The following is a 24,754-nucleotide window of genomic DNA, read 5'->3' as shown; positions in this document are numbered from 1 at the left end:
ATATACCTCAGCTAACTAAACTATGGAAATGTATAATATAATTCATATAGCAATACGGTCTCACTGCACAGCAGGCCAGCAGTTAGCCGAGTCATTGCGCAATCCATGTTGAGGCACTGAGTGACGTGCCTCAACTGGCTGCTGATCGCTGCTGATCGCTGACCGTCTCTTCTCAGTATTTGAACGGCAAATGTGAAAATTCAGCGATTTTGAATAAAAAATAATCTAAAACTGGTGAAGTTAAATGGAAAATAACTTTATAGTATAATCACTGGATACATATAACAATTTAATTAATTTTTTTCTTTTTACATTTTTTTCTTTCCATAATGGCACGTGAGGCCCCGCCTCACCTGCCTCTAGTGACTGCACGTCACTGATTATATATATATATATATATATATATATATATATATATATATATATATATATATATATATATTAGGGTTGTCCTGATACTAATATTTTGGTACTTTTCGATACTTTTCCAAATAAAAGGGACCACAAAAAATGACATTATTGGCTTTATTTAAAAAAAAAAAAATTCTTAGTGTACATGAAACATATGTTTATTATTGTAATTTAGTCCTTAAATAAAATAGTGAACATACTAGACAACTTGTCTTTTAGTAGTTAGTAAACAAACAAAGGCTCCTAATTAGTCTGCTGACGTATGCAGTAACATATTGTGTCATTTATACACCTATTATTTTGTCTACATTATGAGGGACAAACTGTAAAAATGGGTTATTAATCCACATGTTAATAAACATAGTATTTTCTAAGTCCACAGCAAATCCCTCCTTCTTTCCAAGCTGGTTTGTTGGCCTTTTTGAACCCATATTGAGTAACAAAATAGACAAAACTCGGTGAATGACGAGTCAGGAAACACACTAAAGCGCTGACAAGTAATGGACTGTGTAAATCGGACGTGACGTTGCACAGCTGGCGTCGTGTGAATGATTAGAAAGTAGAAGCACTCTATGGAAGAAGGAGCTCCAATAACACCATTCACTGACTCTGCTACTGCACACGTGCGAAACATGCGACTTGGCAGGCTGACTTCCTGACTTCAGGAAGTTTGTTTAATGTTGATCATTTGGATTGAAAGCCCAAACTAATCCAAATGTAAATGATATCAGCAACTGTCAGGGAGCGGGAACACAGACCTGGACCAATTAAGGCCCGTTAAGCTTTTCAATCTGGCCCGCCGGACATTCCCAAATATATTTTGTTTAGATCTTTAAGATGGAAAGTGTAGCTGCCATTATGATGTGCACTCATGTTTTCTAATGATCTTCAACTATACTAAGTCTTTCAATGCTTGGAATCTGCACTTTTGCGTAATAAACTAGTTACTATGGTAATCTAATGAATTACTATGGTAATCTCATTGATGATATTACAGACCTTAGATGCTAAAATCCCTAAATTCCTTGCAATAGTTGGTTGAGAAATGTTGTTCTTAAACTGTTCGACAATTTGCTCACGCATTAAGCAAGTTGCAATAATTTCACCTTAATATTTAGTGTATATTACTGTGAATGGAAAAACAGTACTGCTGTTTTTATGGTAATAAAAAAGAAGAAATAAGGCAGCTCAGTTGCCAGAATTTTACTGTAAATTGTACATTTGTTTTTTACTATGAAAAAAACCCCCTATTTTTTACAGTAACATTTTGGGGTGTTGTTGATAAATGGCTTTGACTTTGCATAGTAGAGTTTTAACTTGCACTTACAGATGTAGCGACCGACTGTAGTTACTGACAGTGGTTTTTCTGAAGTGTTCCTGAGCCCATGTGGTGATATCCTTTACACACTGATGTCGCTTTTTGATGCAGTATCGCCTGAGGGATCCAAGATCACGGGCATTCAATGTTACGTGCAGTGATTCTTCCAGATTCTCTGAACCTTTTGATGATATTACACAGCGTAGATGGTGAAATCCCTAAATTCCTTGCAATAGCTGGTTGAGAAATGTTGTTCTTAAACAATTTGCTCACGCATTAAGTAAGTTGTAATAATTTCACCTTAAAATTTAGTGTATGTTACTGTGAATGGAAAAACAGTATTGTATGGTAAAAAAAAGGCAGCTCAGTTGCCAGAATTTTACTGTAAAATGTACATTAGTATTTTACTTTAAATAAATAAAACTGCATTTTTTTACAGTAAAATTTTGGGGTGTTGTTGATAAATGGCTTTGGCTTTGCATAGTAGAGTTTTAACTTGCACTTACAGATGTAGCGACCAACTGTATTTAGTGACAGTGTTCTTCTGAAGTGTTCCTGAGCCCATGTGGTGACATCCTTTACACACTGATGTCGCTTTTTGATGCAGTATCGCCTGAGGGATCCAAGATCACGGGCATTCAATGTTACGTGCAGTGATTCTTCCAGATTCTCTGAACCTTTTGATGATATTACACAGCGTAGATGGTGAAATCCCTAAATTCCTTGCAATAGCTGGTTGAGAAATGTTGTTCTTAAACAATTTGCTCACGCATTAAGTAAGTTGTAATAATTTCACCTTAAAATTTAGTGTATGTTACTGTGAATGGAAAAACAGTATTGTATGGTAAAAAAAAAGGCAGCTCAGTTGCCAGAATTTTACTGTAAAATGTACATTAGTATTTTACTTTAAATAAATAAAACTGCATTTTTTTACAGTAAAATTTTGGGGTGTTGTTGATAAATGGCTTTGGCTTTGCATAGTAGAGTTTTAACTTGCACTTACAGATGTAGCGACCAACTGTATTTAGTGACAGTGTTCTTCTGAAGTGTTCCTGAGCCCATGTGGTGATATCCTTTACACACTGATGTCGCTTTTGATGCAGTATTGCCTGAGGGATCCAAAGTCAAAGGCATGCAATGTTACGTGCAGTGATTTCTCCAGATTCTCTGAACCCTTTGATGATATTACAGAACTTAGATGGTGAAATCCCTAAATTCCTTGCAATAGCTGGTTGAGAAATGTTGTTCTTAAACAATTTGCTCACACATTAAAAGTAAGTTGCAATAATTTCACCTGAAAATTTAGTGTACGTTACTGTGAATGGAAAAACAGTATTGTATGGTAAAAAAAAAGGCAGCTCAGTTGCCAGAATTTTCCTGTAAAATTTATGTTTGTTTTTTACTGTATATAAACAAAACTGCATTTTTTTACAGTAAAATGTTGGGGTGTTGTTGATAAATGGCTTTGGCTTCGCATAGTAGAGTTTTAACTTGCACTTACAGATGTAGCGACCAACTGTAGTTAGTGACAGTGTTTTTCTGAAGTGTTCCTGAGCCCATGTGGTGATATCCTTTACACACTGATGTCGCTTTTTGATGCAGTACCGCCTGAAGGATCAAAGGTCACGGGCTTAGCTGCTTACGTGCAGTGATTTCTCCAGATTCTCTGAACCTTTTGATGATATTACGGACCATAGATGGTGAAGTCCCTAAATTCCTTGCAATAGCTGGTTGAAAAATGTTGTTCTTAAACTGTTGGACAATTTGCTCACACATTAAGTAAGTTGCAATAATTTCACTTTAAAATTCAGTGTATATTACTGTGAATGGAAAAACAGTACTGCTGTTTTTATGGTTAAAAAAAGGGCAGCTCAGTTGCTAGAATTTTACTGTAAAAAAATGTACATTTGTTTTTTTTACTGTAAATACAAAAAAAAAAGGATTACAAAATGTTGGGGTGTTGTTGATAGATGGCTTTGGCTTTGCATAGAAGAGTTTTAACGTGCACTAACAGATGTAGCGACCGACTGTAGTTACTGACAGTGGTTTTCTGAAGTGTTCCTGAGCCCATGTGGTGATATCCTTTACACACTGATGTTGTTTTTGATGCAGTACACCCTGAGGGATACAAGGTCACGGGCATTCAATGTTACGTGCAGTGATTTCTCCAGATTCTCTGAACCTTTTGTTGATATTACAGACCTTAGATGGTGAAATCCCTAAATTCCTTGCAATAGCTGGTTAAGAAATGTTGTTCTTAAACAATTTGTTTATGTTTTTTTGTTGTTGTCCTTGTTTTACTTTTGTAGTTGTAAGTAAAAATGGCTGGTTACATCAGATCTGCGATTTTAATGTCTTTAATGTCCTTTGTGTTATTTGATGTTCGATGTTTCCCTCTTACACACATGCTTATGTGTGCTATGGCTATGAGTTTTTTCCCCCCCTTGGCCCAGGCTTAGACTGATTTTTTTCCTCCCCTAGCGTGTGTGTCTGCTTTGCCAGCTGATCGGCCAATTCATTGCAATTGACGCCTGTCCAAAATTTTCGATTGCATGGAGTACATGTGTTTTTTTTCCAACCAAAATAGTCAGAAAGAATACATTTAGTACTTTATTGATATATATTATTTCCAGGCTTTCGAGTGGCCAAATAAAATGAAGTGGCGGGCCACATCTGGGCCCCCCGGGCCCTGGGTTTGACACCTGTGCTCCAGGTGAAAAGCACACAAAGATGCACGCAAGGATGAGAGACCAGTCGTGAATTGTTTTGCCACATATTCTTCTGCGAGTGGAGGTTGGCCAATGGTGAGGCGTGCTGGCAGACAGGAGCCGCGGGCTGTTGTGCTGCCATCATGACATCTTTATTGGCAAGCATGTGAAAATATGATGACATCATCTGGGCCACACACTTGCAGTGAAGCATGTTTGCACTTACACTTTTGACAGTGTCTCCACTTTTTGTCGTCATCTCCAGGGAATGGAAGCCAACATGTCCCAGAGGAGAGGACCCACAAGATCCATCTTCCTGTCTTCATTATTAGTAAGTCTGCTTTTCATTGTTGTCGTTTACGTCCAAATGCTCATTTACTCTTGCTTCTACAGCCGACACGGGCACATAAAAAACCTCTAAAGGCTTAGTGGCCACATGTGTGGACAGCACCTTTTAGCTCTTTTTTCCAAAATTGTGTACACTACTGAATTGGGGTCTTATGGCCACTTATGTGGACACTTATACTGCCATCTGGTGGCGTCAGAAGAGAATAACATACAATGGAATTCGGGAGAAAAAGGGGTAAAAATAAGAATTAGCAGGTGACTAAACATGAAGTCCACGTTTGTGTACTTATGGACTAAGTACTTCATAGAGAAATATAAAAAGCATGTAAAAAAACCAGCTTGGTTAAGGCCCGCCGGACGTTCCACATCATTTTTATTTTTTTTACACCTTTAACATCAAAACTGTTCAAGAGGTAGTCACCTGAAATGGGTTTAAAAAAATAAAAAAAGTGTTTTTGTTTTAACATAAGGACTGTGAATAATAGACAAAATTGCCCCCCCCAAAAATATATATATATTATAAATATATATATATATATATATATATATATATATATATATATATATATATATATATATATATATATATATATATATATATATACACATATATATTTGCACACTCTTGGCATTCTCTCCATGAGCTTCAAGAGGTATCAGAATCAGAATCAGAAATACTTTATTAATCCCCAAGGGGAAATTAACATTTTCAGCACAATCCCATTTAAGATCAGACAAACATTACAGGGAGACAGAACAGGATCAATCATTACAGGGAGACAGAACAGGATCAAACATGACAAGGAGACATAACAGGATCAAACATGAAAGGGAGACAGAACAGGATCAAACATGAAAGGGAGACAGAACAGGATCAAACATGAAAGGGAGACAGAACAGAATCAAACATGAAAGGGAGACAGAACAGGATCAAACATGACAGGGAGACAGAACAGGATTAAACATTACAGGGAGACAGAACAGGATCAAACATTACAGGGAGACAGAACCGGATCAAACATTACAGGGAGACAGAACTAGATCAAACATTACAGGGAGACAGAACATGATCAAACATTACAGGGAGACAGAACAGGATCAAACATGACGGGGAGACAGAACAGGATCAAACATGATGTGGAGACAGAACAGGATCAAACATGACGGGGGGACAGAACAGGATCAAACATGAAAGGGAGACAGAACAGGATCAAACATGAAAGGGAGACAGAACAGGATCAAACATTACAGGGATACAGAACAGATCAAACATTACAGGGAGACAGAACAGGATCAAACAATACAGAGAGACAGAACAGGATCTAACATTACGGGGAGACAGAACAGGATCAAACATGACGGGGAGACAGAACAGGATCAACATTACAGGGAGATAGAACAGGATCAAACATGACAGGGAGACAGAACAGGATCAAACATTACAGGGATACAGAACAGATCAAATATTACAGGGAGACAGAACAGGATCTAACATTACGGGGAGACAGAACAGGATCAAACATTACGGGGAAACAGAACCGGATCAAACATTACAGGGGGACAGAACAGGATCAAACATTACAGGGAGACAGAACAGGATCAAACATTACAGGGATACAGAACAGATCAAACATTACAGGGAGACAGAACAGGATCAAACATTACAGAGAGACAGAACAGGATCTAACATTACGGGGAGACAGAACAGGATCAAACATGACGGGGAGACAGAACAGGATCAAACATTACAGGGAGACAGAACAGGATCACTGACGGGTCTGCCAACTTTCTGTGCCCCTTACAAAAAAGGTGAGATACAGGTACAGGGATACAGAACAGATCAAACATTACAGGGAGACAGAACAGGATCAAACATTACAGAGAGACAGAACAGGATCTAACATTACGGGGAGACAGAACAGGATCAAACATGACGGGGAGACAGAACAGGATCAAACATTACAGGGAGAAAGAACAGGATCAAACATTACAGGGATACAGAACAGATCAAACATTACAGGGAGACAGAACAGGATTAAACATTACAGAGAGACAGAACAGGATCTAACATTACGGGGAGACAGAACCGGTTCAAACATGACGGGAAGACAGAACAGGATCAAACATTACGGGGAGACAGAACAGGATCAAACATGACGGGAAGACAGAACAGGATCAAACATTACGGGGAGACAGAACCGTATCAAACATTACAGGGAGACAGTACAGGATCAAATATGACGGGGAGACAGAACAGGATCAAACATGATGGGGAGACAGAACAGGATCAAACATGAAAGGGAGACAGAACAGGATCAAACATGAAAGGGAGACAGAACAGTATCAAACATGACAGGGAGACAGAACAGGATCAAACATTACAGGGATACAGAACAGATCAAACATTACAAGGAGACAGAACAGGATCAAACATTACAGAGAGACAGAACAGGATCTAACATTACGGGGAGACAGAACAGGATCAAACATGACGGGGAGACAGAACAGGATCAACATTACAGGGAGACAGAACAGGATCAAACATGACAGGGAGACAGAACAGGATCAAACATTACAGGGATACAGAACAGATCAAACATTACAGGGAGACAGAACAGGATCAAACATGACGGGAAGACAGAACAGGATCAAACATTACGGGGAGACAGAACTGGATCAAACATTACGGGGAGACAGAACAGGATCAAACATTACAGGGAGACAGAACAGGATCAAACATTACAGGGATACAGAACGGATCAAACATTACAGGGAGACAGAACAGGATCAAACATTACAGAGAGACAGAACAGGATCTAACATTACGGGGAGACAGAACAGGATCAAACATGACGGGGAGACAGAACAGGATCAAACATTACGGGGAGACAGAACCGTATCAAACATTACAGGGAGACAGTACAAGATCAAACATTACAGGGAGACAGAACAGGATCAAACATTACAGGGAGGCAGAACAGGATGAAACATTACGGGGAGACAGAACAGGATCAAACATTGCAGGGAGACAGAACATGATCAAACATTACAGGGAGGCAGAACAGGATGAAACATTACGGGGAGACAGAACAGGATCAAACATTACAGGGCGACAGAACAGGATCAAACATTACAGGGAGACAGAACAGGATCAAACATTACAGGGAGACAGAACAGGATCACTGACGGGTCTGCCAACTTTCTGTGCCCCTTACAAAAAAGGTGAGATACAGGTAAAAAATGGGGGGGGAAAAGAGAAAAAAAATGAAAATAAAAATCACCTAGGTAGTCACCTGAAATGGGGTTTCACTTCACAGGTGTGCTTGAAGCTCGTGGAGAGAATGCCAAGAGTGAGCAAAGGGCAACTATTTTGGAGAAAATAGAATACAAAAACTTGTTTTCAGTTATTTCACCTATTTTTTTGTCAAGTGCATAACTCCACCTAGTGGTTAGAGTGTCCGCCCTGAGATGGGTAGGTTGTGAGTTCAAACCCCGGCCGAGTCATACCAAAGACTATAAAAATGGGACCCGTTACCTCCCTGCTTGGCACTCAGCATCAAGGGTTGGAATTGGGGGTTAAATCACCAAAAAATTATTCCCGGGCGCGGCCATTGCTGCTGCTCACTGCTCCCCTCACCTCCCAGGGGGGTGATCAAGGGTGATGGGTCAAAATGCAGAGAATCATTTGACAATCATTGGTACTTTAACTTGAACTTTAACATAGATTTGATGTGAGTCTGAGAGAGAAATCTGCTCACGGATGCTACCCGGTGGTGGTTTGAGCACGCTGCAGCTGGTCCCACCATGCTTCGGTCCCTCGCAGGATTCTCACAGGAATGAGTCGACATTCCATCCAGACTGACTGGATGTCTGCATTGTTAAAAAGTTAAAAGTTAAAGTAGTAATGATTGTCACACACACTCAGTGTGGTGAAATGTGTCCTCTGCATTTGACCCATCACCCTTGTTTCACCCCCTGGGAGGTGAGGGGAGCAGTGAGCGGCAGCAGTGGCCGCGCCCGGGAATAATTTTTGGTGATTTAACCCGCAATTCCAACCCCTTGATGCTGAGTGCCAAGCAGGGAGGTAATGGCTCCCATTTTTATAGTCTTTGGTAGGACTCGGCCGGGGTTTGAACTCTCGACCTACATATCTCAGAGTGGACACTCTAACCACTGGATTTGTCGTGGCTTAAACCTCTCCCTGTGCCTCCAGGTGTGCTGCATGCTTGCCAGTGCCGAGTACTCCAGCTGTGGGGAGTACGAGTTCCTCAACCAGACGGGCAACATCTGCCAGCCCTGCCCGCCCTGCCAACCTGGACAGGAGCCGCACATGGTGGGCAGCGTGCACTCATGCGCACTCTTGTCGCTCGTGCTTCGTTAGCGTTCAGCTTGTTTCCTTCTAATCCTTTCCACTGCGACACCTGGAACACAAACACCGCCGAGTGTTCAGACCACCCACTGTGGGCGTGCTCACTCACTACCGCCCTCGTTGGAGTAAACAACACAGGTCAGGTTTTTCTAAAGACCGGTCTCCTGGTCCGCACGGCACAAGGAAAACACGCACCTGTTGTTGTCAGCCGAGTAGTGGATTAATAGATTGTAACAAGAACGAAAATGGCGGAGGAATTTTTATGTTGCATCAACTAGTGAGAACATGGAGGTGGAGACTACAGCCTGTGAGACATAGTGAAGACTTATTGATCCTCTCAGGGTTCGTCTCTCAGAAGTTAGTCACAATCAGTCAGACCGCCTGTTTGATGCCCACTGGACCACTCATTTGTATCTTGGTTCTCTGGTGTGTTCTATCACAACACCATCACAGAGTGCATCCATTCTGTCAAAGATCACACATATAAAGATTGAACTATAATTCTGTCAAAGATTATTAATATAAAGATTTAACTAGTAATCTGTAAAAGATCACATGTATAAAGATTGAACTAGTAATCTGTCAAAGATCATTAATAAAGATTGAACTAGTAATCTGTCAAAAATCATATATATATAAAGAGTTAACCAGTAATATGTCAAAGATAACAGACAAAGATTGAACTAGTAATCTGTAAAATATCACATATACTGTATAAAGATTTAACTAGTTATCTGTCAAAGATCATTAATATAAAGATTTAAATAGTAATATGTCAAAGATCACAAATATAAAGATGGAACTTGTAATCTGTCAAAGATCATATATATATATATATATATAAAGATGGAACTAGTAATCTGTCAAAGATCATATATATATATATATATATATATATATATATATATATATATATATATATATATATATATATATAAAGATTGAACTGTCAAAGATTATTAATATATATAAAGATTGAACTAGTACTCTGTCAAAGACTATATATATATATATATATATATATATACATACACACACAGATTGAACTAGTTATCTGTCAAAGATCACATTTATAAAGATTTAACTAGTAATCTGTCAAAGATCATACTTACAGATTTAACTATTTAACTAGTAATCTATCAAAGATCACGTAGATAAATATTTAACTAGTAATCTGTCAAATATCACACATATAAAGATTGAACTAGTTATCCGTGAAAGATCATTAATATAAAGATTGAACTAGTAATCTGTCAAAGATCAAATATATATATATAAAGATTGAACTAGTAATCTGTCAAAGATCACATGAATGAAGAATGAACTATTAATCTGTCAAAGATCACATAGATATAGATTGAACTAGTAATCTGTCAAAATTCACATATACAAAGAATTAACTAGTAATCTGTCAAAGATCACATATATAAAGATTGAACTAGTAATCTGTCAAAAATCATGTATTTAAAGATTTAACTTTAATTTGTCAAAGATTACATATATAAAGATTTAACTAGTAATCTTTCAAAGATCACGTATATAAAGATTGAACTAGTAATCCGTCAAAGATTCCGTATATAAAGATTGAACTAGTAATCCGTCAAAGATCACATATATAAAGATTGAACTAGTAATCTGTCAAAGATCACGTATATAAAGACGTAACTAGTAATCCGTCAAAGATCACATATATAAAGATGTAACTAGTAATCTGTCAAAGATCATATGTATAAAAAATTAACTAGTAATCTGTCAAAGATCATATATATAAAGATTGTACTAGTAATCTGTCAAAGATCACATATATAAAGATTGAACTAGTAACCTATCAAAGATCACATAAATACATATTTAACTAGTAATCTGCAGAGGTGTGGACTCGAGTCACATGACTTGGACTCGAGTCAGACTCGAGTCATGAATTTGATGACTTTAGACTCGACTTGACAAAATGTAAAAAGACTTGCAACTCGACTTAGACTTTAACATCAATGACTTGTGACTTCACTTGGACTTGAGCCTTTTGAATTGACATGACTTGACATGACTTGCTACTTTCCCCAAAACCCAAAGATGAAAAAGTTATTCGGGAGCGCTCCGTATTTTTCATTGTGTACTTGTCTATCAGCGTTGCGTGTGTCAGCTGGTGTGGTCTCAGTACAACAGCCAATCAAATTAGATCTACTTTGTTTTCATCACACAGCATTCATCCAATCAAATTGCAGGACAACCAACGAAGAAGACATGTCCAAACCACAAGCCAGTGAACAAAAAATGATACCTAAAATAATTTCGTTTGGGTATAAAAATTACGAGGTGGTCAACACAAAACGGTTTGCAGTATGCAACACATGCGGTTCGAAAATTACTGATGGAGAGGCAACAACTTCCAACTTCGTCCGGCATTTGAAGTTGCACAAAGAACGGTAAGTTTTGAATGTAAGATAATGTTTATTGGCTAAGTAACGTGACTTTTATTTGCTGTGTAATTAAATCAGTGAGGCTGTAAACTCACTGCTAACGTTATAACGTTATTGCAAACACGGGAATCTGTTGCAGTTCACTACCTTATTCATACTTTTTGTTCAGTGATTTTTTTTAAGCAGGGTTACGTTAGTCAATATATCACACGTAATGCACTTTATTTTTCAATGTGTTTGTTCTGTAAAGGAATGAGTTAATGTTTAAAATGACTGGTTAATAGTGCTATTATAAAGTGCAATGTCAGCACAATTTTCTTTCCTGTAATTTAAAATGCACTTGTTTTAATAAATAAATACAGCGTTTGAAAAGCATACACAATCTGTGTTAATATATTAGTCTGTGATTAAAAGGACTTGAAAGGACTCGAAACTCAAAATGCAGGACTTAGGACTTGACTTGAGACTTTCCAGTCTTGACTTTGGACTTGACTCGGGGCTTGCCTGTCTTGACTCGGGACTTGACTCGGACTTGAGGGCAAAGACTTGAGACTTACTTGTGACTTGCAAAACAATGACTTGGTCCCACCTCTGGTAATCTGTAAAAGATCACATATATAAAGATTGAACTAGTTATCTGTCAAAGATCACTAATCTAAAGATTGAACTAGTAATCTGTCAAAGATCACATTTATAAAGATTGAACTAATAATCTGTAAATTATCACATATATAAAGATTGAACTAGTTATCTGTCAAAGCTCATAAATATGAAGATTGAACTAGTAATCTGTCAAAGATTACATATGTAACGATTTTATTTGTAATCTGTCAAAGATCACGTACATAAAGATTTAACTAGTAATCTGTCAAAGATCATATGTATAAAAATGAACTAGTAATCTATCAAAGATCACATATATAAAGATTTAATTTGTAATCTGTCAAAGATCACTTTTATAAAGATTGAACTAGATTGAACAAAGATCATATGTATAAAGATTTAACTAGTAATCTGTCAAAGATCATATGTATAAAGATTGAACTAGTAATCTGTCAAAGATCATATGTATAAAAATGAACTAGTAATCTATCAAAGATCACATATATAAAGATTGAACTAGTAATCTGTCAAAGATCACGTATATAAAGATTTAACTAGTAATCTGTCAAAGATCATATGTATAAAAATGAACTAGTAATCTATCAAATATCACATATATAAAGATTTAATTTGTAATCCGCCAAAGATCACTTTTATAAAGATTGAACTAGATTGAACAAAGATCATTAATATAAAGATTTAACTAGTAATCTGTCAAAGATCATATGTATAAAGATTGAACTAGTATTCTGTCAAAGATCACATACATAAAGAGTTAACTAGCAGCAGGCAGGCCGGTTCTAATACTCATCAAATATCATCCCGGGGGCGGGGGCATAGATAATTAATTCGGCCCGCGGGCCTTGACTTTGACTCCCCTGCCCTACAAGGTACAGTAAATGTTTCGATGCAAATAGAAAGTCCTAAACTCTGGAGGACCAAAATGAACACTAGCGAGTGTAAAACTCTAAAGTCAGAACAAGAAGAACTACACACACTACTGTAGATCATGAATATTGCAAAGGAACAATTGTCAACAAAGCCTGAACACAAGAGACTATTAAGAAGAAGAAGAGAAAGTACGTTGAGAGGGGAAAGTGGCCCTAATGAGTGCACATGTGATCGTGTTCCTCCCTGCAGGAACACCAAATGACAAGAAACTATTCAGCTGTTTGATGGTTTGATGGAGGAGAGCAGTATTAACTTCCTGTTCAGTCCTCTTTAGCCTGGAGGGGAACAACATCCTCTTTCAGATCAAAGTACTCTCACGCTAACCTTCCAGTCTGCCCGGACTCGGGAATGACGACTGTGATTGTCTGTCTGTGTGTGCTTAGACTTGTGGCTACGGCGTGAAGGACGAGGACTTCTCCTGTGTGCCGTGTCCGCATGGCAAGTACTCCAAAGGCAAATATGAGATCTGCAGACGACACAAGGACTGCGACGCCCTCTACAAAGCCGCCGTGCGGGTGGCGGGGACGCCGGACAGCGACGCGGAGTGCGGGCCGTGTTTACCGGGGTAAAACTGCACACTGGCACACAAACACTGACGAGTCACGGGGGACAGGACAGGCAAACGGCAATCTTGTAGGATTAGGTCTGTGAGTGACTACAGTATACCATACCAAGTTTTACTGAAGCTTCAGGAGACCAGCCCTTACTGTGCAACCAAAGCATCAGCAAGCGAGGTCTAAATTCAAACAAAAAGTCAGCTTTGTATGGACTCATTGATTGTTTACAAAGTGAGTTCGGAGAGGAAGTGACACCAGAAAGACCGCGCCCCACACAGAAAGTGACGTCAGAAAGAACGCGCCACGGCCAGCTTCATAATAAAGCGGTTCCGTAACTCGGAGCGAACCACTAGAAATGTGGAGGCGAGTCATCGAGACATGCCCGTGTTTCTCCTTCTTCTACATGTACAGACGCTTGTGGAAATCACACATGAATACCTTAAGAGAAAGCCATTGCAGCTATTTGGGATACAACACTTCTCAGACGGCAAGAGAACTTTCCAAGGTCTAGGTCAGCAGTGATTCTACTTAGCGAAAAAGGTAGCGTGTGCTTTGTATTACCTGGCCGTCGAGGGAAGACTACGGAAAACGGCGAATGCTTTTGGACTGGCATATCAGTTATTGTCCGCCATGTATGTCGCGGACTCAACGACTCAATGTCCCACAGGGCATTTCTTGTGGGACGGGATTCGTTCCCAGGGATTCGAATAAAGAACCAACTCTTTTTCTTTACTATAGTGGCCTCGATAACGGGAACCGGTTCTCAAAAAGGGATTCGAGTCCATGGAATCGGTTCTTTTCTTATCGAACGGTTCTTTTCTTATCGAACAACCGGGAGAACCGGTTTCGAATATCATCCCTACCCACAGCACACTGGATTTCAGTTAATTGAAATACCACAACTCTGGATATTGTTCAGATAAGTTACACATTTTAGAACTTGCACACAAAGCAACACTGGAGGTGACTATGCTGTGCACATATTCCGCACATGCGTAGTAGGTCGCGTTGCGCCGGTGGACAGAGGGGGCCAGGGGGTCTTAAACGACCATTGTGTGTGTGTGGACAAGGATACGGTTAGGTGGGATTTACCCTGGATAACCTTAGTGTAGAAGGGGCCTAAGGCGGCGCTATGCGGCTCTAGAGCTGCGTGTTGCTGACCTCCGGGTTAAAGCAAGCGATCGCATTCCAGTGGTTTGTCTATTCCAATTGTCCGTTGTGGCTCTCAACTTGATCATTATTTTAGTCTTGCATCTCCAAGATGTTATCCAATTTGCGACTCAGTTCCGAGATCGCCAAAGTCTGAGGGCTCTCAGTTCTCTTGTCCATCACAACAGGCAGCCTTTGATAGTTAGGTTCCATCACATTACATTAAATAAATCAATCATCCATCCATCCATTATCTACCGCTTATTCCCTTCGGGTCGAGGGGGGCTTTGGAGCTTATATCAGCTACAATCGGGCGGAAGGCGGGGTACACCAATCATACTATATTTAAGTAATGATGTAATTACTATGAGTCATTAACAGACCTTCCTTATGTTTGGTCTTCACTGGGTAGCAAGTCTTGTTTGGTGCCTTTGGGTTACAGTTCTTCACCTGTCACTAGAATATTCTAAAATATTCTAGAATATCTGGGATGAGAATCAGCAACCTCCAAGTCAGAGTCCTTGGTTCTCGCCCGGAAAAGGGCGGAGTGTCATCTCCGGGTTGGGGAGGAAACCCTGCCCCAAGTGGAGGAGTTCAAGTACCTCGGAGTCTTGTTCACGAGTGAGGGAAGAGTGGATGGTGAGATCGACAGGTGTCTTCAGTAATGCGGACGCTGTATCGATCCGTTGTGGTCAAGAAGGAGCTGAGCCGGATGGCAAAGCTCTCAATTTACCGGTCGATCTACGTTCCCATCCTCACCTACGGTCATGAGCTTTGGGTTATGACCGAAAGGACAAGATCACGGGTACAAGCGGCCCAAATGAGTTTCGTTCGCCGGGTGGTGGGTCTCTCCCTTAGAGATAGGGTGAGAAGCTCTGTCATCTGGGAGGAAATCAAAGTAAAGCCGCTGCTCCTCCACATGGAGAGGAGCCAGATTCGGGCATCTGGTCAGGATGCCACCCGGACGCCTCCCTAGGGAGGTGTTTAGGGCACGTCCGACCGGTAGGAGGCCACGGGGAAGACCCAGGACACGTTGGGAAGACTATGTCTCCCGGTTGGCCTGGGAACGCCTCGGGATCCCCCGGGAGGAGCTGGACGAAGTGGCTGGGGAGAGGGAAGTCTGGGCTTCCCTGCTTAGGCTGCTGACCTCTGATAAGTGGCAGAAGATGGATGGAAGGCACAAGAACATTCTTCCAAGTGTACAGTCTTAGTCTCCAAAGGCAGCTTTACCTTCTACTGTACTTACTGTACGTGTGCATGCTCAAACATTCCACTCTCAGAACTGATTCTACTCACATGTTTGTCATGCAGGTACTACATGCTGGAGAACAGACCCAGGAACCTCTACGGGATGGTCTGTCACTCCTGCCAGAACGCCCCGCCCAACACCAAAGAATGTAAACATTTTTGTTTTTGATCCAAACATCTCCAGCTTTAGTTGTTTTTAAACTTCAGATATTTAGCTAAAGTAGATTCATTTTTGGAGAAGGCCTTCTTCTGTTTGGGTCATAATTAGGCCCCTGTGCATTTGACTGTAATTACAGTCTTCAAAGTGTCCGAATAATGGCAGAGTTGATACTCGGGAGGTGAAGTCGCTGAGTGAAGGCAGGCACACACTTGCCTTGTATTTGCTAAATGAGCCTGACTCCAGACTGTGTGCAGTAATTAACATAGCTTATTAAGAAGATGATTAGTATGTCAGCGCTTGTACTGATACTTTTTACACAAAGTCTTTTCCTCCATTATTGCTGCTCGCCATGCAGACTGTACAGAGGATTTTTTTGTGATAGAGTGATTGGAGCACATACTTGTTGGTCACAAAAAACATTCATGAAGTTGGCTTCTTTTATGAATTTATTATGGGTCTACTGAAAATGTGAGCAAAAGTATACATACAGCAATGTTAATATTTGCTTACATGTCCCTTGGCAAGTTTCACTTTTGGTAGCCATCCACAAGCTTCTGCTTGAATTTTTGACCACTCTTCTTGACAAAATTGGTGCAAAATGTTTTGGTTTTCTGACATGGACTTGTTTCTTCAGCATTGTCCACATGTTTAAGTCACTACTTTGGGAAGGCCATTCTAAAACCTTCATTCTAGCCTGATTTAGCCATTCCTTTACCACTTTTGACGTGTGTTTGGGGGTCATTGTCCTGTTGGAACACCCAACTGCGCCCAAGACCCAACCTCCGGGCTGATGATATTAGCTTGTCCTGAAGAATTTGGAGGTTATCCTCCTTTTTCATTGTCCCATTTACTCTCTGTAAAGCACCAGTTCCATTGGCAGCAAAACAGGCCCAGAGCATAATACTACCACCACCATGCTTGACGGTAGGAATGGTGTTCCTGGGATTAAAGGCCTCACTTTTTTTTCTCCAAACATATTGCTGGGTATTGTTGCATTTGGACCAGTTGTTCCTCCCAGGGAATTCAAGTCACAAGTCGCTCCCAAGCTCTTTACGACACTTAAAGCTGAGTAGAAAAACCACCAGAGACAGAATAGGTATTTTGTAATATATTTGCAAAGCTTTGCATATACATTGAGACCAGTCCAGCATAGAACATTCAATCGCGCCGCCAAGATGGTCTGCCCCCCCCCGAAAAACCCTCTCCCCTCTTAAGTCTCTCTCTCTCCCACCCTCGCAGTCATGTCCCTCCAGCCAAAACACATGCCCATTGTCCTCTGCACCTGGACATAAGGCTAGATAAGAGAAAGGAGTATCTCTCTTTCTTACATTCCTCACTCAAGGTTAAGCACACAGTTTTTGCAGACAACCAAAAGACCACAATTGTAAGAAAAACACTAGCTGTTTTGTAATATGATTATGAAATAAAAGAAGTAACACTTAAATTCGGATATATGTAAATATCTGCCTCCGGCAGTATTGTGGTCAAAACAGTTCAATTTTTGTTTCATCTGACCACAGAACCTTCCTCCAGAAGGTCTTATCTTTGTCAATGTGATGTCAGATATATATGTATGTATATATATATATTTGTCAGTGTGTACTAATATGAGCACAGTCATAAATGCGGTACAGCAATCCATTCACATTTGAATTTTGATTATTATTCATCCTGATTGTAATCGATTCACAATTTTCAAAAATCGATAAAAAAAAAAAAATGTAAATATATATTTTTTTATAAGAATACATTTTTAAAAATAGGTTTTTCGGTCATCTCCTTGTAACCAGAAGGAACTTTCCTAACCAGAATTCCTGATTTTCCAAAGCCCTATTTCTACCCTTTATTCTGGCGACTACTCCTACCACATTTTTCAACCGTTCCACCATCAAAAAACATTCTTCTTAATAAGAACAAAAAAACTTAAGTTATTTTTTGAACTGGAAAAATTCCCAGTTTTCCCAAAATTCCAGGAATTCCGTAATACCATTTTTCAATTCAACATGAACACTTCAACATTTCTTGACAGATTTGGAAAAACTCCAACACCAACCATTTCAACTCATTTAGACCATTCAAGTTTTTTTTACCATTTTTAAAAAAAAAAATCAAGATTTTCCCTAATTTCCCTAAAATCATTTACTACTTCAATATTTCTTGCTCGATTTACAAACCCCATTTCCATATGAGTTGGGAAATTGTGTTAGATGTAAATATAAACGGAATACAATGATTTGCAAATCATTTCAACCCATATTCAATTGAATATGCTACAAAGACAACATATTTGATGTTCAAACTGATAAACATTTATTTTTTTGCAAATAATCATTAACTTTAGAATTTGATGCCAGCAACACCTGACAAAGAAGTTGGGAAAGGTGGCAATAAATACTGATAAAGTTGAGGAATGCTCATCAAACACTTATTTGGAACATCCCACAGGTGAACAGGCTAATTGGGAACAGGTGGATGCCATGATTGGGTATAAAAGTAGATTCCATGAAATGCTCAGTCATTCACAAACAAGGATGGGGCGAGGGTCACCACTTTGTCAACAAATGCATGAGCAAATTGTTGAACAGTTTAAGAAAAACCTTTCTCAACCAGCTATTGCAAGGAATTTAGGGATTTCACCATCTACGCTCCGTAATATCATCAAAGGGTTCAGAGAATCTGGAGAAATCACTGCATGTAAGCAGCTAAGCCTGTGACCTTCGATCTCTCAGGCTGTACTGCATCAACAAGCGACATCAGTGTGTAAAGGATATCACCACATGGGCTCAGGAACACTTCAGAAACCCACTGTCAGTAACTACAGTTGGTCGCTACATCTGTAAGTGCAAGTTAAAACTCTCCTATGCAAGGCGAAAACCGTTTATCAACAACACCCAGGAACGCCGTCGGCTTCGCTGGGCCCGAGCTCATCTAAGATGGACTGATGCAAAGTGGAAAAGTGTTCTGTGGTCTGACGAGTCCACATTTCAAATTGGTTTTGGAAACTGTGGACGTCGTGTCCTCCGGACCAAAGAGGAAAAGAACCATCCGGATTGTTATAGGCGCAAAGTGTAAAAGCCAGCATGTGTGATGGTATGGGGGTGTATTAGTGCCCAAGACATGGGTAACTTACACATCTGTGAAGGCGCCATTAATGCTGAAAGGTACATACAGGTTTTGGAGCAACATATGTTGCCATCCAAGCAACGTTACTATGGACGCCCCTGCTTATTTCAGCAAGACAATGCCAAGCCACGGGTTACATCAACGTGGCTTCATAGTAAAAGAGTGCGGGTACTAGACTGGCTTGCCTGTAGTCCAGACCTGTCTCCCATTGAAAATGTGTGGCCCATTATGAAGCCTAAAATGTTACTACTTCAACATTTCTCGACAGATTTGGAAAAGTCCAACACCAACCGTTTTATCTCATTCAGACCATTCAAGTTTTTTACCATTTTTAAAAAAAAAATGAAGATTTTCCCGAATTTCCCTAAAACCATTTACTACTTGAATATTTCTTGCCCGATTTAAACAATTCCAACTCCAAACAATTCAGCTCATTCAGGAAATTCATGCCCCTAATCATTTTCAATGAATCCAAAAATCCCAAATTTCCAGGAAGTTCCCATTGAAATGAAAGGGACATTTTTCGAAGTTGCACATTTCCGATCTTTTTCAACCAATTCAAACCATTCCAACATCAACACATTCCACTCATCCTGGACTTTCAAACTAACACTTTCCCGAGTTCCAAACCAAATTCCGGTTTTCCTGGAAATTCAAACTCTTCAATATTCAAAGCATTCTAACATTCAAACCAATTTCTGCGTTTAAACGATTTAAATGTTCATCCTACGTTCCATTAGCATTTCAGTTCAGCGTCAACTCTTCCACATTCAAACCATTCCACCTTCAACACATTTCACCGTTCTAAAAATGTAAACTACCTTTTTTTTTTCTAAGTACAAAAAAATTCCAAGGATTTCCAGAATTCCTGGTTTTCCAAAGCCCTATTTCCACCCTTTTTCTGTCGACTACTCCTCCCACATTTGTCAACCCACTTCAACCGTTCCACCGTCAAAACATTCCTCTTAATCGGGACAAAAAAACAAAGTTGTTTTTTGAACTGGAAAAATTCCTGGTTTTCCCGAAATTCCAGGAATTCCGTAATACCATTTCTCAATTCAACATGTTACTACTTCAACATTTCTCGACAGATTTGGAAAAACTCCAACACCAAGTTTTTTACCATTTAAAAAAAAAAAAAATCAAGATTTTCCCGAATTTCCCTAAAACCATTTACTACTTCAATATTTCTTGCTCGATTTAAACAATTCCAACACCAACCAATTCAGCTCATTCAGGAAATTCATGCCCCTAATCATTTTCAATGAATCCAAAAATCCCAAATTTCCAGGAACTTCCCATTGAAATGAATGGGACATGTTTCCAAGTTGCACATTTCCGACATTTTTCAACCAGTTCAAACCATTCCAACATCAACACATTCCACACATCGTGGACCATTCAAACTAACACTTTCCCGAGTTCCAAACCAAATTCCGGTTTTCCTGGAAATTCAAACTCTTCAATATTCAAAGCATTCTAACATTCAAACCAATTTCTGCGTTTAAACGATTTCAACATTTAAACGTTCATCCTACGTTCCATTAGCATTTCAGTTCAGCGTCAGCTCTTCCACATTCAAACCATTGCACCTTCAACACATTTCACCGTTTTAAAAATTTGAACTACCTTTTTTTTTTAAGCAAAGAAAAACTCCAAGGTTTTCCAGAATTCCTGGTTTTCCAAAGCCCTATTTCCACCCTTTTTCTGTCGACTACTCCTCCCACATTTTTCAACCCACTTCAACCGTTCCACCGTCAAAACATTCCTCTTAATCGGGACAAAAAAACAAACATGTTTTTTGAACTGGAAAAAGTCCCGGTTTTCCCGAAATTCCAGGAATTACATAATACCATTTCTCAATTCAACATGTTACTACTTCAACATTTCTCGACAGATTTGGAAAAACTCCAACACCAACCGTTTTAACTCATTCAGACCATTCAAGTTTTTTTTTAACCATTTTTAAATAAAAAAAAATCACGATTTTCCCGAATTTCCCTAAAATTATTTACTACTTCAATATTTTTTGCCCGATTTAAACAATTCCAGCACCAACCAATTCAGCTCATTCAGGACATTCATGCCCCTAATCATTTTCAATGAATCCAAAAATCCCAAATTTCCAGGAATTTCCCATTGAAATGAATGAGACATGTTTCCAAGTTGCACATTTCCGACCTTTTTCAACGAATTCAAACCATTCCAACATGAACACATTCCACTCATCCTGGACCATTCAAACTAACACTTTCCAAAGTTCCAAACGAAATTCCGGTTTTCCTGGAAATTCAAACTCTTCAATATTAAAAACATTCTAACATTCAAACCAATTTCTGCGTTTAAACGATTTCAACATTTAAACCATTTCTACATTCAGCCTACGTTCCAACTCTTCCACATTCAAACCATTCCACCTTCAACACATTTCACCGTTCTAAAAATGTAAAATACCTTTGTTTAAGTAAAAAAAAATTCCAAGGTTTTCCAGAATTCCTGGTTTTCCAACGCCCTATTTCCACCCTTTTTTCTGTCGACTACTCCTCCCACATTTTTTAACCCACTTCAAACGTTCCACTGTCAAAACATTCCTCTTAATCGGGACAAAAAAACAAACTCGTTTTCTGAACTGAAAAAATTCCCGGTTTTCCCGAAATTCCAGGAATTCCATAATACCATTTCTCAATTCAACATGTTACTATTTTAACATTTCTCGACAGATTTGGAAAAGTCTAACACCAACCGTTTTAACTCATTCAGACCATTCAAGTTTTTTACCATTAAAAAAAAAAAATCAACATTTTCCCGAATTTCCCTAAAACCATTTACTACTTCAATATTTCTTGCTCGATTTAAACAATTCCAACACCAACCAATTCAGCTCATTCAGGACCTTCATGCCCCTAATCATTTTTAAAAAAAAATCACGCTTTTCCCAAAAATCCCAAATTTCCAGGAAGTTCCCATTGAGATGAATTGGACATTTTTCCAAGTATCACAATTCCCACATTTTTCCCTTTTATTTTGTTTGTCAGGCTTTGGTCTTCAATCTATCACATAAATCTTACCGCGCTTTTACTTAGTTTTGACATGTTTAAACATGAATAGTGTAGTGTGTGTGTGTGTGTGTGTGTGTGTGTGTGTGTGTGTGTGTGTGTGTGTGTGTGTGTGTGTGTGTTATAATTCTGCAAGAGACAAAACCACAAGACCCTCAACAGAGTTCCAGTTCAGGCTTATAATCTCATCCAGGGAGTGTAAACACATTCTGCAAAATGTTTGGAGCCACACATATGTGTGTGTGTGTGTTTCTGGAAGTGTGTGTGTACTAGGGTTGTACGATATACCGGTATTAATATAGTACCGCGATACTAATGAATCATATTCGGTACTATACTGCCTCTAAAAACTACCTGTCCCCCAACCCTCCGTCGTCATCACGTCCCGACATTGCTGGTTTTACGAGCAGAGGAGCATGTTCGGCAGCGCACAGACACGGAGTACTTACAAGCAGACACAGTGTGTAGACAGAAAAGGGAGAAAGGACGCATTTTGGTGTAAAAAGTAAAGATAAAGGTGAAGTTATAACACTGGAACGCCCTCAGGAAGAGGTGCTTTAAAGACATGGCTAGTTAGCTAGCGGCTAACATCCATCCTGTGTTATCACTGGAGGACGAGGAATAGCTAAACATGCTTCACTACACACCGTAGGAGGATGCAATAGCTCAACGGCGTCACAATGTAAACAAACGACATTGGTGGATCCACACCTAACATCCACTGTAATGATACCGAGTACAGGAGTGTATCTAGTCAATATTACTATGATTATATCGGCATTTTTTTAGCAGCACAAAATCTTCTTTCGTTTTTAAAAAATTTACATTTTGTTTGTAAAGTCATGAAATACACAGGAGGACTTTGAATATGACCTGTAACTACTTGGTATCGGATCGATACCTAAACGTGTGGTATCATCCAAAACTAATGTCAAGTATCAAAGAAGAGAAGAATAAGTGATGATTACATTTGAACAGAAGTGTAGATAGAACATGTTGAAAAAGAAAATAAGCAGATATTAACAGTAAATGAACAAGGAGATTATTAATCAATTTTTACAGTTTGTCCCTCATAATGTAGACAAAATACTAGAATGATAAATGACACAATATAATAGATTTTATTTGGAAAAAGCACTTTACATTGAGTAAACAACCTCAAAGTGCTACAGTGTATTAAAAAAATGATAAAAATAAAAATATATGAATAAAAAATGAATAAAAATAAAAACTAGAACAGCTAAATAGCTAGAACTAGTATGCATACATCTAAAAAAAAAAAAAAGGCTTTAAAAAAAAAAAAGGGTTTTTAAGCCTTTTTTTTTTTTAAAAAGCATCCACAGTCTGTGGTGCCCGCAGGTGGTCAGGGAGAGCGTTCCACAGACTGGGAGCGGCGGAGCAACATGTTACTGCATACGTCAGCAGACTAATTAGGAGCCTTTGTTTGTTTACTTACTACTAAAAGACAAGTTGTCTAGTATGTTCACTATTTTATTTAAGGACTAAATTACAATAATAAACATATGTTTCATGTACACTAAGATTTTTTGTTCAAATAAAGACAATAATGACATTTTTTTGTGGTCCCCTTTATTTAGAAAAGTATCAAAATACATTTACCGGCACCAAAATATATATATATATATATACAACGACATCCTCAGTACAGAGCCCACATAAGGGCAAGGAAAAACTCACCCCAGTGGGACGTCGATGTGAATGACTATGAGAAACCTTGGAGAGGACCGCATATGTGGGTAACCCCCCCATATTAGGCTGCACATAAATAGTTTTGATTAATCATAATTCTAAATAAATTCATTATTTTAAAAAAATATTAAAAAAACACATATATATAAATATATATATATATATATATATATATATATATATATAGTATATGTTTTTTTATATTTTTTTAAAATAATGACTTTATATATATATACACAGGTAAAAGCCAGTAAATTAGAATATTTTGAAAAACTTGATTTATTTCAGTAATTGCATTCAAAAGGTGTAACTTGTACATTATATTTATTCACTGCACACAGACTGATGCATTCAAATGTTTATTTCATTTAATTTTGATGATTTGAAGTGGCAACAAATGAAAATCCAAAATTCCGTGTGTCACAAAATTAGAATATTACTTAAGGCTAATACAAAAAAGGGATTTTTAGAAATGTTGGCCAACTGAAAAGTATGAAAATGAAAAATATGAGCATGTACAATACTCAATACTTGGTTGAAGCTCCTTTTGCCTCAATTACTGCGTTAATGCGGCGTGGCATGGAGTCGATGAGTTTCTGGCACTGCTCAGGTGTTATGAGAGC

General features: G+C 38.7%; 1 protein-coding gene and 1 long non-coding RNA gene across 2 annotated transcripts in view; one reads left to right on the top strand and one right to left on the bottom strand.

Moving 5' to 3' along the window:
* Positions 1-24,754, bottom strand: part of LOC133613248 (uncharacterized) — a 114,243-nt gene that overhangs the window by 14,888 nt on the left and 74,601 nt on the right. The gene's annotated exons all lie outside the window — the stretch shown is intronic.
* Positions 1-24,754, top strand: part of edar (ectodysplasin A receptor) — a 123,098-nt gene that overhangs the window by 25,288 nt on the left and 73,056 nt on the right. The window contains exons 2-5 of the mRNA XM_061970637.1: positions 4,703-4,768; positions 8,999-9,118; positions 13,512-13,693; positions 16,146-16,231. Coding sequence (XP_061826621.1) covers positions 4,706-4,768; positions 8,999-9,118; positions 13,512-13,693; positions 16,146-16,231 — 451 coding nt within the window. The 5' untranslated portion in view covers positions 4,703-4,705. The remainder of the gene's footprint in view (positions 1-4,702; positions 4,769-8,998; positions 9,119-13,511; positions 13,694-16,145; positions 16,232-24,754) is intronic.

This window comes from Nerophis lumbriciformis, linkage group LG13, assembly GCF_033978685.3.
Source record: "Nerophis lumbriciformis linkage group LG13, RoL_Nlum_v2.1, whole genome shotgun sequence".
Lineage (NCBI taxonomy): Eukaryota > Metazoa > Chordata > Actinopteri > Syngnathiformes > Syngnathidae > Nerophis > Nerophis lumbriciformis.
Note: the sequence above shows the minus strand (reverse complement) of the source record. Positions and strands in the feature narration are given on the sequence as shown.